This window comes from Ictidomys tridecemlineatus, chromosome 9 (assembly GCF_052094955.1).
Source record: "Ictidomys tridecemlineatus isolate mIctTri1 chromosome 9, mIctTri1.hap1, whole genome shotgun sequence".
In the NCBI taxonomy this organism is placed as follows: domain Eukaryota; kingdom Metazoa; phylum Chordata; class Mammalia; order Rodentia; family Sciuridae; genus Ictidomys; species Ictidomys tridecemlineatus.
The window spans coordinates 14,818,625-14,834,106 of record NC_135485.1 but is presented as its reverse complement, the minus strand read 5'-3'; the positions used below and the strand labels follow the sequence as shown (position 1 = coordinate 14,834,106).

The 15,482-nt window shown below is 38.8% G+C and overlaps 1 protein-coding gene across 8 annotated transcripts in view; it reads left to right on the top strand.

Annotated features, from left to right (window-relative positions):
• Positions 1-15,482, top strand: part of Kcnip4 (potassium voltage-gated channel interacting protein 4) — a 1,050,293-nt gene that overhangs the window by 940,394 nt on the left and 94,417 nt on the right. For all 8 annotated transcript variants that reach the window (XM_078021133.1, XM_078021129.1, XM_005318924.3 and 5 more), the window contains one exon: positions 4,948-5,072. In XM_078021133.1, the coding sequence (XP_077877259.1) occupies positions 4,948-5,072 (125 nt within the window). The remainder of the gene's footprint in view (positions 1-4,947; positions 5,073-15,482) is intronic.

The following is a 15,482-nucleotide window of genomic DNA, read 5'->3' as shown; positions in this document are numbered from 1 at the left end:
TCACTTTTTGAATTGAGCACTGTTAGTAACTGCAACCAAACTGGTCTTGCTGCTAGTAGGTGGTACCCAGGTAACGTGGGAGGCTTAAGCATCTCAAGGAAGACTTCTCTGTGTGGATGGGCTGAGCTCTCTATGGAATGATGCTATTCCTGATAAAATGATTGATTTCTGCACTGTGAGTCTTCTTCACAACCATATGCTGGAATGGGGGCCTCACACTACTGGGTTGCTTGTGAAGCAAGATCTTCCAAGTTCTTTTCTGGAGGGTGGGCTTTGACCTTGAGTAGAGTTCAATTTGCCTAATTATGAGTTGGGCTGTAATCAGCTTCTACTGTATTTTTAAAGAAAGGGGAGAAAGACGCCTATTTTTAAAACTCATTCTGTTGTTCCCTGGTGATTTGAATTCCAATTTCTAGCCCAATTGTGTCATGGCCTGAGGGGACTGTTGACTCAGACATAGGACAACCTCAGCCCTGAGAAACTTAAATCTAAGGAACAAAGAACAAAAGGAGACAGCCTGGAAGTTCAAGAGTGTCTGGGTCTGGGAATTTGTTGTCTGATGAAAATTAAATCTGTTAGAAAATACCTGTATTAAAATACTATTTGTATTCAGCTTGTCTCAGGGTGCAAACACAATGTTTGAATTAGCTCCTCAGCAAGATGCCTGGGTGCCTACATTGTGACAGACCTTGGAGACATTTAAGAGGCTAGAGTCCCACCTAGGTCTGGCTTTTGTCCCAGAGAAACCACTCAGAAGGCCCAGCCCCATATTTCTCTCTGACAAAAAGCAGAAATATAAACAGTCCCTGTTCATCTCTGCATTAGTTTCTCCTCACTGTGTATCTGTTCCTCCACTTTCCTATAATCAGGAAGGACAGCAGCTTCTGGAGCCTGGTGAGCTTCTCAAGGTGTTTTTGCACATTTCCTCTTAAGAGAAATTTAGGCATTGGAGTTTATGGCCAATTAATTCATTTACAGTAAAAAAAAAAAAGAAAAAAAAGATTATCCCCTAGGATTTTAAACTCAAAAGTAATACTGTTATCATCTCTTAAAATAGCATATTGACTGAGCTCATGATTTGTGGTTTCAAAAATCCAGGAATCAAATCCCAGCTTTATCCTGTGACCTTGAATAAGTTATTTAAACTTTGTGAATCCAAGTTTACTCCTTGTAAGATCAGGGTAGCAATAAGTGTCTCCTACCATTTTTGTCAAAATTAAAAGGAGGTAATATCCCGTGAAGCTTAGAGCAAAATTCTGTAAGTAGTGGTGGTTTTTATTTATTTATTCCAACACACAAACCCTTGGGGGACTAACCACATCTGAATGAGCCATAATAGCAGGTTAAGTCTTCATCCTGTGTATTTTGGGGTCACAATGCAGTCCGTGACAAGACCAGAAGTCAGATTGCTGTAGGTTAAGGGGATAGCAGACTACAGGAATTAGACCCAGTCAATACTGTCAACTCTTCTGAGAACTTTGACAGTTACGGGTGAGAAAAGAGTCTTTCATGTTAACACTGTTATTTCTCTTGGTTTTATGGGAGAGTATGGGAAAGCAGAAAGAACATAAGCTATTTCATCAAAGATCTGGTATCAATTATGTCCCTATCTTTTCTTCTATGTGACATTTGGCCATGCAACTCTTTACCTCTGTGGGGCTCAGTCTTCATTGACTTGAAAAATAGATATTTCTATCTCATTGTGGGGGGTTTTGTGATTTTTGTAGAAAAAGTCACCTTGCCCACCTCCTGGAATACAGCAGGAACTCAATAAATGTTAGGCAGTATATCAAAATCCCCCAATGATGTTCTTAAAAGGAGCCCGAGTCACGCAGTGAAAGCAGTCCTGTGTGGAATCACGCTCTGCTCAGCACAGAGTCCTCCTGCAGGAATCACAGTTGATTGGACTTGGTGGTGTTGCTTTTTAAGTTTATCATATGCTGGTGCTTGGTGATGATTTCAGGTATGTTTCTAGATTCTGCCTCCTAGGGATAGAAACAGCCCTTTGGCAAGTAAAAGTCATTAAGAAGTAAGGTACAAGGCAGACACTGCCTGTGTGTTTCCTTTTGAATACTGCATGTGATGATCATCCTATCACACACACTTAATTCGATTATACTGACCCTCCAGCCTTGGGCCTTTTGTCTCAGACTTGGCATTCGCAAATCTGTGACAGCTGGAGAAAGAAACCATCGGTAGAGTGGTTCAGACTTTTTGCTGCATGGTGCAAAGGCCAAGGGGTTAATGTGCTGCTTTGTCTCTTGCTGGAGGAAGGGTCCCTGGGTCCAGACAAGGTCATTCCATGATTGAAAGACTGTTCAGAAAATCTGATTAAAATTTCCACTTCTTTCACCCGTGCTGTGTTTCTTGAGACAGTAAATAAATGGTGATTCTAAAGAAGGAATTTAAGATCTCACTATCAACAGACAAACTTAATTTTAAAAATATTTCTTTAGGGAAAATGTCTGATTATTCTTATAGAAAGGGGTCTAAGGGCTCCAGAGGAATGGAATTGATCAGTAGCACCTTTTTTATTTCTTTATTTTTTTGAACTGAGTATTGAACCAAGGGTACTTAACCACTGAGTCACATTCCCATCCCTTACAGGGTGTTCCTAAGTTGTTTAGGGCCTGTTTAAGATGCTGAGGCTGGCTTTGAACAAGCAATCCTCCTACCTCAGCTTCAGGAGCAACTGGGATTGCAGGCATGCACCACCATGCCCAATGCAACATCATCTTTTATTCATTTTTCATTCACCAGAAAATTCTTAAGTGACTGCAAGGTATCACAATGTTAGGTCCAGAAAGTATAGAGCTATGTAAAACTTTGATTCTGTCTTTAGGGGACCACAATGGAGAAGACAAACATGAACAGGTCACAGGGTTATTTAGATATCTATGAAAGAGGGGGTGTGGGAGCTCTGACCAGGCTATCATCAGTTCTGTGTATTGGAACTATCCAAAAAAGCAGTAGAGAGGAAGCATTAATATATGAGCTGCATTATGAAAGATCTATACATTTTAGCAGGTAGAAAAGGAAAGGAGATCATTTTAGGTTGATGAAATTATACTTAGAATGACAAAGAAAAAGCTTACATGAGCCATTTTTCTAGAAAGCAGAAACTTTCTACTTAATTTTATCTACCTATAATAGGCCTGTTGCATAGCATTTATTTATGTGTTGAGAAATATAATAAAACAACAGAGTCCAAGATATTGGACCTACAGCAATCTTCGGAACAACATCTTTTTTCATTCTCTCACTTTAGGATGCCTTGGGTGAAATCAACCCATTTGTTGAAAGGAATGAAAAAGAAAATTGAAGTGATGCTATTTGAGCTTATTTGATTTTCTCCATAAATCCCAGTTTGAGGCCCATGTGTTAATGTCTAGCTGTGTCTTCTGAGCTACTTTAGCTTTTTGCATTACTGTAGGTACACACCCTACTTACTTTCTCATCAGTTTTATCCTTGTCAGCTCAGAGGTTACTCATGGCCTTTCTATCTTTCTGTGTCTCTTTCTATGATCCTAAGCTGTCTATCAGTATTCTGAAGATTTCTATATTGCTACTGCCAAATAAGTTTTTATGATGTGAAAAGTATAAAATGAATGTTTGCTCATATCTCCTGTTACTCACTTTGACAAACACAACCATTCTGACTATTGTTTCCTCATCATTATAGGTCTTGTGTAAATCCTTTGAGAGCAATGATAACAACATACCAAGATTAGTGTCCCCCTGTCCTTCTTTTTCTTGCTAAGCAAGAGCTCTGGTTCCATGATGCCCTCAGCAAGGCAGGGAATTAAATAGATGCAGATATTATCAAGAGACAGCATTGTTTCAAAAATGGTGCAACTTAGGAGGAAAGCCATGGCTACATATGGGGCCTCCTTCATATGGGAGTTTTTATTTCCTGCTGAGTTCCTCCTATATGGCGTGGCCTGGATGGAAACAGGAAGAATTCATTTAGAACTCCATTTTACCAACACTGCAAAGAAACTGGACTGAAGCGTGTGCTCCTTTGAGATAAAAACACAGAGATCCTAATATACCCCAATACCTCCAAACTTGTGCTTACATGGGTCTAAGGCAAATATGAAAATATTCATAGATGTTACTTGGGGGCAGGAAAGATTCAGTGGACAAATATCTTTGGGATCAATTTTGTTAAGCAAAGTTGAACAGGATTCTTTTTTGCAGGTCTTCATAAAACCTACATATTCCAATATATTTTTCCAAAATTACATTACAGTATTTACTGGACATATGAACATAATATTCTTTTTGCATAAAGCATCTTTGAGAAATTGTAGTGAAATTCACAAAGCAAAATAAAACACATTAGAATTTGTGTATCATTACAAACTCTTGGTTGCAAACAGGCCTAATTAGAAGTTCCTCTAGACCCCTGTCTTTTTAGTATGCACTTATGGATCTGGATTTATGGCAGTCCAACTAGCTGCTGCAGGGTTATTTACCCTCATCAGCACTTGATATGAAAATTTTTGTTTTATCCCCATGTGAAATACCGGGTTCCAGTGGAATCCTCTGAGAGCATTAGCAGAGTTCTCTGTTGTAGTTGCATGGTACAGAAGGCAATGCAGTTTTTCATCAAGCTACAGTTACATTTTTAGAAGAGTACTTGGTATATAAACAAAATTTTAGGCTCAATTGTGAGTGAGATTTTATACTTTTTAAATGATGTAAAAACAAAAGAATTGTAATGTCTACATTAATCACTAGAATGTGCAAAAAAATATCATGTATAATTGTCTTGCCATTAGATCAGAGAAATATAAAGACCGCTATCAGCAGTGTGAGGATTCTTCCTCTGGGGACAAATCACAGATATATAGCAAACATTTCTCTCTGTTTTCCTGTATTGCTCATCATGAGCTTTGGTGAGCAGGGACAGGTCTTAAGACTCTTTCTGGTTTTCCTCCACAGACAGTGTTGAAGATGAACTGGAGATGGCCACCGTCAGGCATCGGCCTGAGGCCCTGGAGCTTCTGGAAGCCCAGAGTAAATTTACCAAGAAAGAGCTCCAGATTCTATACAGAGGATTTAAGAACGTAAGAACTGTCTTTCTGACTTTACCTTTACACAGTTCTCAGAGGAGCTTTGAGAAGTGAGAGGGTGGGAGGGAAACATACTATTCTGAAAGAGCCCCATCCTATGTGTGGTTCTTACTAATCCTATCTGGTTTTAATATAATCAATATCTGTTTTGACTTTGATTCACTTTGGCATACCAATACTGGTACACTGTAGTTGCCCGTTAAACAAAGGTACTAAAAAAAAATTACTCAATTCAATATTTAGTTGGACCTTTTGTATGTGTGTGTGCTTCACATACAATATCACCATTTCAATAGCTTCCTTGATCTCTTCACTTCTTAACTATAATCTGACACCTGACTTATTGATTGGGGATCATCAGGTAACCCCGTTCCTGGCATTGGAGAAAAGTTCCTACAAATTGTATTGCTTGTAGGTAGTCACCAAGTTTGGTTCTTTGTTATCCATATGTGCAGGTGTCCTCCTTCCTAGTGGATCATCTTCAGAAGGAGTGATAACCCATGCATACAGAGGTCAGGGGAGAGAGACAAGGAGTGAGTTACAACAATGTATAAGGCACACATTTCTCCTGAATACTTGGTAGGAGCTTAGTGTTAAGCTAAATGATTCTGGTTATTCAAAAGCCAGAGAAGACATACTCTGTCATCAAAGATCTTATGGTCTGAATAGGAGTGAAGACATTGTCATGAACCCATTTAAAAATAACTAATTAATATATATATATATAGACAGAGAGAGAGAGAGAGAGAGAGAGAGAGAGAGAGTTATAAGTTGACACAATACCTTTATTTTATTTATTTTATTTATATGTGGTGCTGAGGATCGAATGCAGTGCCTCACACATACTAGGCGAAAGCTCTACTGCTGAGCCACAACCCCAGCCCCAAATAACTCATTCTTAAAAGTGCTAAATGATTATGTATCAAAAAGCATAGCAACCTCACACAGAGTTTTTTTTCTACACATCTGTAAATCGAAGTAGGTAGCTGTTCCTGGAAACCCAAATTAAGTTGCTTTGATTCCCCCCAAACCTATACTCTAAAGAGACCAATTCCATGTCTTTAGAGGCTTGTGGTATCCATAGATTTCTATCAATCTCATTACCTCAACTGCTGCTTTTGTCTAGCCTCAGGCAGACCAGATGAGAAACTTTGCCTACTCTTTGGTACTCTGAGAATTCATCCTCTAGTTGACTTTTCAGGATATTTTTACAGGGTTTTCATTATGCACATTGCGCATACACAGCCTTCCACCACTTCCCTGAGTACATGGAGGTCTGCCTTCCTCCAATTCATATCCACATCCTTCTCCATGTCGTAGGATTTTTCCTTTTTCCTCCCTCATTATGCAGCAGGGCTTCCTTCCACTTCCAAACCTTGGCCATCTACAAACACCCAGGCTTTGTGGTGATGGACTGGGGCAGCAGAGGCTCTGATAGAGATGGGTGCTCACCACAGGACTCTAATTAAAGGGAATCTTGAGTGTGATCTGAGATGAACATGCATAAAGAGAAAAGGGCTTTGACAACTAGTTTAACAAATTATCTTTGTACGTCTTCTACAGTAGTTTATGGGTCTCAGGGGAAACAGCTGCACAGTAGAAACACACTGAGCAACAACAACGGGAAAGGAAAGGAGGCAAAGCCAACCAAAGGTTGGCTAAATTAAGTCAATGCTAAGAGAAGACACATCAGAGAGAAAGACTTGAAATGTGCTCATTTACAAAGTTTAGAAACATCTAAATTTCTCTGTTGTAGCTCAGAGATCTTGAGGTAAGCAAGCTACTGTTTCTTTCAGCACTGAATTGTACAGTAGATACCAATGGCTGTCCAGTAAAGCAGTTCTTGGTTTAACATTCCAGCATCCCTGGGTTCCTTGAGTGCTATTGAGTTATTAGTTCACTGTCGTCACTGTAGGGTCTTTCCATTTGAGGGCTGGCTACCTTTCATCCCATTTGCTGTAAGTTGGAATCGTGATTACTGCCAGCATGAACCTTGAAGCCAGCATGTCTTACATGCATAGCACTTTTCAGTAAATTGTCAGGCTCAACGTCTGCATTCATTGCTCTTTTCTATTATTTTTTCTTTGCCTACTTGTTTTGTCTTCTCCCTTTCCTCTCTTTCTCTATCCTCTTTTCTCTGCTTATTTCTCTACTCCTCTTTTGTTTCTTTCCATTCTTATATACTCTCTTTCCCTTGTGCAATTATTTCCTCCTGTATTTCACTTCTTCCCCTTTCTTCCTCTTTCCCTATTTCTTCTTTTCCATTTCTTTATTACTCTTTCTTTCTGCTCTGCCCCACTCATCCCATGAGACAAATTTCCATCAGACCTGAATGTGCCAAAGAATATTTTATGTACTTCCGTAAAAGATTTCACAGTTTGTTCATAAAATATCAATCAGTGTTTCTGATGAAACAAACAAGAGTGGCCTTTTAATCTTTACGTTAACCTTCTCAAGTGCACAACTCTAATAAACATGCCCCGAAGCCTGGCAAGGGGGACACCAAAGCAGGTCAGCAGCACACATATTTCACAGGAGGGAAGCGATCTGAGCCGGCTTCCGGCAGAGAGAGCTGAGCAACTGCCCTTGGTTTACGGAATAGCAATTATCTCAAAGTCCTGAAGATCAAAAAATCATTTCCCTGGAAACAATTGGGATGTTCATTTTTAATGAAACCTTTTTAAAGTCTCCATATTTTGATTAAAAGGATAAACCATTCATCAGCATTTTAAAATAGTCACACTTATATGAAAGTAGCTCAACTTGCTGGGAACTCCTCTAGGTTTAGCTTAGCAATTCTCCAATTTTTTTCCCCATATAGTGCCTCTAATAATATTCTCTCTCATTTTCAACACAAGATTGTTAAAATAAATGGGCAACAGGAGAAAGAGAAGATTTCTCATCTCTTCAGACTATTTTTAAAAACTATTTTTAAGTTGTCAATGGACCTTTATTATTTATTTTTATGTGGTGCTGACAATCAAGCCCAGTGCCTCATACATGCTAGGCAAGTGCTCTACCACTGGGCCACAGCCCCAGCCCTCTTCAGCCTATCTTGCTCATTGAGTCACCCACACTCTTCTTTCCTCTCACAGCTTGCTAAACAGAGTTTCAAAAGTGGGCAGCTAATAGGGATAGAGAAGAATGTTCTATGTATTTCTGCACCATTACTGGGCTCAGAAACACCTGTTCGGCCTTAGCCTGAATGATGATGACTTAGTATGTGGAACTGGGACACTGAATTTGCATTTTTTGGAAGTTCTCAAGTGATGGGGATGCTGCTGCTCCAGGGTCCAAACTTTGAGAAACACTGGAGTAGTAAAGGTATCATGAGGTTTGGTATCACTCATATTTGGATCTGTATCTTACTTGTTAGGGCAGCTACCTCTGACTCAGTGCCTTGCTTTTTTTGTCTTTAGAAGTTGGAATAATGATAACAACATCATTTTTTTTCTAGAAATAAACCAGAGATTCAGCAAAAAAGGAGTTTGTGGCCCATAATACAATATAGTTATGTTTTCCAACAATGTGAGACAGTCATGGTTGGCCTACATAGCTCCCAGGCAATGTCTTGGGCATTGGACTACATAATTATGTACTAGAAAGGACGCAGAAAGATACAAAGTATTGTCAACAGATCAGCAGTCTCAAATTTAACTGCATGTTGCAATCCTCTGGGGAGCTTTAAAAATTACAAATAGTTGAGTACCATGCTTGGTGATTCTGATGTAATTGCTCTGGGAAAATGTTCCAGCATCAGGATTTATAAAGCTCTTTGGGTAACAATAATGTGCAGCCAAAATGAGAACCACTGAACTAAATGTAAAAATAAGTCAGGTTCTCATATCCCAAAGAATTGACATGATTGTAATGATCCCTAATATGTCAAATACCATGACTAGACTAGCTACATTGGAACCTTATGAGGGTGTGTGTGTGTGTGTGTGTGTGTGTGTGTGTGTGTGTGAGACACAGAAGAGAGAGAGAGAGAGAGAGAGAGAGAGAGAGAGAGAGAGAGAGAGAGAGAGAGAGGAAGAAACAGAGGCTGGGAGACAGAGATAATACTTATTATCCCTGATGATTTTGATTTAATTCTTCTAGTGTGATGCTTGGGAATCTTTTTTTTTTTTTTTTTTTGGCAGTGCTGGACATTAAACTAAGGGCCTCTCGTATTCTAGGCAAGTAGGCAAGTGCTCTCTATCATGGAGTAACAACCTCAACACCAAATAGCTGAATAGCACTTTTTTTTTAATTGCATCATAATAGAGAAGGAACTAAATCTCACAGTAGAGAACAACCAACCTAGAACCACATATAAGTTCATATATATCCCATAATCTTGTTTCTTGTTTTACTGCTCTTTGAAAATCAAATAGAACTTATTCAATGTTAGGTAGTCACAAATGTCTACCAGGGCATTAAGTTTTAATATGATGGTGTCTCTTTGCCATTTCCTTTTGTTGATTAATAATTTACAGCCTATTCTTCCCATGTTTCAAAGCATAAAATGAGGGGTAGATAGACCTCTATGCCTGAGAAAAAACCTGGTTCCTTCCTCTCTTGGATCTTTTCTCTGCTTCCTTTTCTTTCACTGTTTTGAATTCTAAGAGGTCAAAGTATCTATTACACTCAAATATTATTTTTAAGGCAATGCTTTCTTACTTTTTTATATCCCTTTGCCTAAAAATGTTGTGTGGATATCCTTTTTACCTAAACATGGGAAATATTTGCATTCAATTTCTATTGATGTTTAACGAATCACACTTAATGGCTCACAAAGTGTCCATTCATCAGGTCACAGTTTTGAAGCTCAGGAGTCCCTAATAGAGCTGGGTTCTCTATTTAGAAGAGGACCTGGGATCCTTGAGCACTGCCTCCTGGAGTCCCAACTCATACAGTTGGTAGAAAATCCAACACTTGAGTTGTACACTTGAGTTGTACCACTTTCTTGCTGGCTATCTTCCTGGAACCCTCCATGCCGCTGCTGCCCATAGTCCTTTGCATTGGGTCCCTTTCACAGTTCAAAACACAGCAGCCCCAGCTCAACTCTTCAGAACTACCAAGGGACAGTCTCTGATATGAAGGCACAGACTCATATGACACAGCATAGCCATAGTTTGGACATCTCACCCCATCACCTTAGCATATCTCAGCACTCAAAGGGAGGAGATTTGAAAAGGTGTGACTCATTCTAGAGGTCACATGTCATCCCACTAGAGTTTGTGAGTAGGCAACAGTCTTTGCAGAGCAAAGCAGCTGAACTGGGTTAACATCTCAAGCAGAGTTAGTGCCTATCCTCAGTATTTTGCTTATAATCCAGACATTTTCTTGGAGGTTTTACCAAAAATAGCACCAAACTTTTTCTTATTTCCACAAGAAATTTATTGCTGTGGCCAAAGGACCCATCAAGAGGTTAGTGATTTTGATGAGGCTCTTCTAGACTACTCAGTATTTGAGAACTTCAATACTAAGACCTTTAAAAATAGATGAAGGGAACTAGGGAGGAAATTACAGGGATCTACATTTTGAACAAGGTATGTGTGCATAAGTCCCACTTGTGGTGGGAAGGAAGGGAGGAGAAATTTCTCACATTTGTGGCAAAGAGAGAGACCTAGTGATTAGGCTAGAGAAATGCACTGCTAATTGAAAAAGGCAGTGCTAATTGTATAAGGCAATTGCTTCTCTGTTTGAGGAAAGCTCTCAGAGACTGATTGTGTGACCTTCAGTAAGTCACTTCACTCTTGGAGGCTTCTGTCTCCCTGTCAGCATATTAGGAATTAAGATCTTCCCTTTGAACCATGAAGGGAGGTATAATCATTGCTTTTGTTCAGTTCTTGAAAGACTCAGATGAAAGACCTGTAAGTGCAAAGTATTACTCATGTATTTTAGAAGCAAGGTAGATGAGCAGAATTGAAATGCTTTTTCCTATGCCCCAGCAGAGTGTTCTGTTAGACTCTCAAGAAACAGGAGTCTCCGAGGAGAAGGTTGTGTATAGTGCTGAGCAGCCTGCATGACTTCCCTCTGACTCCAAGAACTGGCATAACCCAAGCTCCCTCTGATTCAAACCTAACAATTGCCCTTTCCGACCTTGGGCAGGTGGCTTAGCTTCTCTTATTCTTCTTAGCCAATGAATTCTCCTTTGAATGTTTAGGATATAAATACCTATATGGATGGCAAGATGGAGAAGTTTTTTTGTTTGTTTGTTTGTTTGTTTGTTTTTTGTTTTTTGCACAATATCTTGGATTTGGTGTGTTGTCAGCAGGTAGTGGAGCTCATCAGTTGTTTCCTCTCATTCTTTTAAGTACGCAAGTAACTAAAATTCCCAGTGATGTCATCATAAAGCCTACTAATTATGCATCAGTTAACGTCATTCAGATTCATTCAATGGTATTTAGATCTTTCTTGATTTATTTGTTTTTTATTTTAAATTCATAAAATGCCATACTAAACACTTGGATCATGCAGGGAGAAATAAATTGAAATATTTGAATGCTTTACCTATAATAAATTTCTCATCCCATTTTGCTAAAAGTAACTAACCACTGTTAACTTTCTTTCTTATGGTTGTTGATATTCTCGTTTTGCTTTGTTTGTTTTATAGTCTTGACATTTAAACCAGAGCTTGGTACACAGTAACCAATTGCTCTTCCACTGATCTATATCCCCAGCCACATGTACGCATATTTGCATGTGCATGTGTGCGTGCGTGTGTGTGTGTGTGTGTGTGTGTGTGTGTGTGTGTATGTATGTAGGTAGGGATTCTTTTTATTGTGTTGGCAATACAAATATCCTGAAAATTAACTAGTCCTTCTTAATCATTAGCAATTAATCATGAACATTTCATTTGATTTTTAAACAATGAATGCCCCCATGTTGGTCAAGAATCCCTTGACATTGGACCTTATGAATCTGATGTATTTATGGACCAAGTTCTTTTATATAATACCTAAATTTTAAAATAGTTTTTAACCTTATTCAGTGACATGCACATGCAGCATGTTTCACCCCTTGGCTTTGCCTCTTAACTCTGTCATTTCTCACTAAAGGGTCCCTTCCCCTATGCAGACATCTAGAAACCCAGGCACTATTCTGTGCTCCTCCCTCAGGATCTTCTGCATGTAATTCATCTCCAAGCATGGTTAATTCTTGGACTTTGTGTGTTTCCCATCTGCCTCATCGTGCCCTTATCTACTGTTCTGTCTCTCACATGCTCTGTCATCTCTCAACTGCATACCAAGCAGAATTCAGTCTCTTGTCCCACTTTGGTCTCCCTCTGAACCATGAGCCCCACTACACCCAAAGACGTCTTTCCATAGAAAGACATTCTCATTAGTAGACAGACCCAATTATCTTACATACTGCTATTATTTGAATTTCCCCAGAATGCATGTTGAAATTTAATCCCTATTTGTGATGTATTAAGAGGAGGAATTTTAATCTGACTATAGTATTTGGAAGTGGAATCCCTGAGAAGTGATCAACCTTAAATGAGGCCTGTGTTGGTCAGCTTTTCCCTTACTATAACAAAATTATTGAGATAATCAACTTATAAAAAGAGGAAAGATTTATTTTAATCCACATTTTTTAAGTTTTCAGCCTATGGTAGGTTGAATCTATTGCTTTTAGGCCTCTGTTGGGGCAGCACATCATAACAAAGAATGTGCTGCAAAGCAAACTGTTCACCTCATGACTAAGATGTGAAAGAAAAAAGTATGAGAGACCAGGCTTCCGTAATCTTCCAATGCCCAAAGGACCTACTACTACTTGCTTACTTCTGAAAGTTTCCACCCCTTCCCCAATGGCATCAATCCGGGAAACAACACAAGTATCTTAAGGGAACATTACAGATCTTATTATAGCAGAGACCAAAGTAAAGTAGGGAGACACTCTAGACAGCTGCATCAGGAGACTAAGGAATGAAATGCGGTGTAGCCAGAGTGAGCAATGGAGAAGGTGAAGAATATTGCAGATGGTGCAGGTTCAACTGAATGGGCATCTTAATGGTATGAATTAAAAAGATAAGTAAATTTGAAGTCTCAAAGTTATCTTGTAAGTTTTGGGGTTGAAAGACTTAGCAGGTGGGAAAGTGTCATGGGGAAAAGATATGCCAGGGGTTCCCAGGATTATCTCCAGGTTTGATGATTTGTTAAGAGTATTTATGGGATTTAACATTTGGTCTTATGTATGGTTGATTCATTACATAGAAAGAATGCAAAGCTAATCAAAGGGAAAAAGACATATGCAACAACATTTGAAGGAAACCTGCCCTGGAGGAGGTTTTTAGAACTTTCTGTGGGTTCCCCCTCGTCATACTTATCTGGAGTTTCCTCTTCACTATTTTATCCTTCCTCATTCACTAAGTTCCTTTGAGGCAGGACTGTAACATCTTTGCTCCAGTATCCTCAGCCCTTCAGACTATATTTCTTATAAAATAGGTAATTAATATTTGTAAATGAATGAACAACTTCAAAAAATATAGGGACCATCTTAGATGAAGTCTTTATCTTCTCTCACTTTATTTCTTTTCATCTGGTGAAACTGAAGAGCTATTCATACTCTCTTGAAACAATAATGTATTGATAGAAGGATTGAAAGGGCATAGTTCCTCAATTAAGAAACTGTCCATATGGTTAAGCAACTTTTATTGATTTTACCAAGTACAGATGGTACCTTACTCATGATGGTTTGATATAACAAGTTTTCAACTTTATGATGGTGTGAAATCAATACACATCCAGTAGAAACTATATTGAATTAAGATGTTTTCATAAGCTGGAATATATGGTACCATACTCTCTTGTGATGTTGGCGCACAGCAGGTCACAGTTCCCAGTCAGTCAAATGATCATGGGAGGAGATGACTGACATTCTACAATGTAGTGTGTTGCTAAGTTGTGATGTTTCGAAGTTAGGTGTATTGAATGCATTTTCAACTTCTGACAGGTTTATCAGAATGTAACCCCATTAAAAGTAAAAGAGCATCTGTACTACTCAAAAAATGTAAAGAGCATCCTCAGCGATAGCAAAGAACTTCTTTTAGTTCATTGTGAGTGTATTCAATGTTTTTTTTTTTAATCTGATAGATAATTTCATGTTCTCCTCATCAAATATTATCTTATCACATGGATCTTGGGAGCTTAAGAAACCCTTTTTCTTTTGCCATATATTCCAAAGGTTTTATAAAAGAGATTGGGGTGGTAGCACTCAGCACACCTCCACATGTCTTAGTCATTGTGGGCTTACTGCTGAAACACAGCATCCCAGAAGTTCAGTGTCTTGAGACAACAAGAGTTTGTTTATATTTTATCCCCTATCTCATGTATGCTATCTGGACACCAGGTGGGATTTCTGCCCCGTTTATTGAAGACATTCATTTCCGATAGTGGTTTCCTCTTGCCCATGCTCTCAGCATCCTCCACTAGACCTTGCATCTTGTCCTCAATTGAGAGAAGACAAAAACAAGGAAGGCTGTGGGCTATTTGATGGGCCTATCGTGGAGTTGCAGACATCCCTTCTGCCTGCATTCCACTGGTCAGAACTTGCTCAGGTGGGCCACCTGCGTTCAAGAAAAACAGAATAATATCATCTTCCTCTATGCTCAGGAAGAAAATAAAATTGTATCCTCCAAATGAGAAAGTGTCATGGGGAAAAGATATGTCGGAGGTTCCCAGGATTATCTCCAGGTTTGATGATTTGTTAAGAGTATTTATAGGATTTTACATATAGTCTTATGCATGGTTGATTTATTACATAAAAATAATGCAAAACTAATCTGCAAAGGGAAAAAGACCTATGCGACAATATTGTATTAGGAAACCTAATGCAAACTTCCAAGAGTCCTTTCTTAGTGGAGTCACACTGGATGTGCTTAATTCACCAGCAATGAGTCATTGTGACAACACTTGTGACATTTTATCTAGCAATAAACTGCTTAGATGTCCATTGTCTAGCATGTCCTAATCCCAGCCCCCAAAAAGCAAAACAGATATTCAACATAAAAAGTATTGTTTGTACAAAGAGCTTAGACACCATGAGTCATTTTTAACAGAAGGTGGTTATAAACTCTCTTGAAATCCAAGTTCTCGAAGACTATCCAAGCAGCCTTTCCAAGGACAGCAGTGTCAGACCTGCTTTATTAACAGTTTTCTGCACAAAAGTATACATATTTTGAAGTATAATTTTTAAGTGTAATTAAGTTCTATTCCTGGATACCCTTGGGCAAGATGTGTCGCCTCTCTGGGCTTAATTTATTTCATCTGCAAAATTGGAGAAATAGCATCTCACAGATGGTTTGCAAAGTTAATGAATGTGAAACAAAGAGCTCTGACCCCCTCTCATGATAACACTCAAAATATGGGTGAAATTATCATTATTATTATTATTATTTCCTTTATTATAATCACT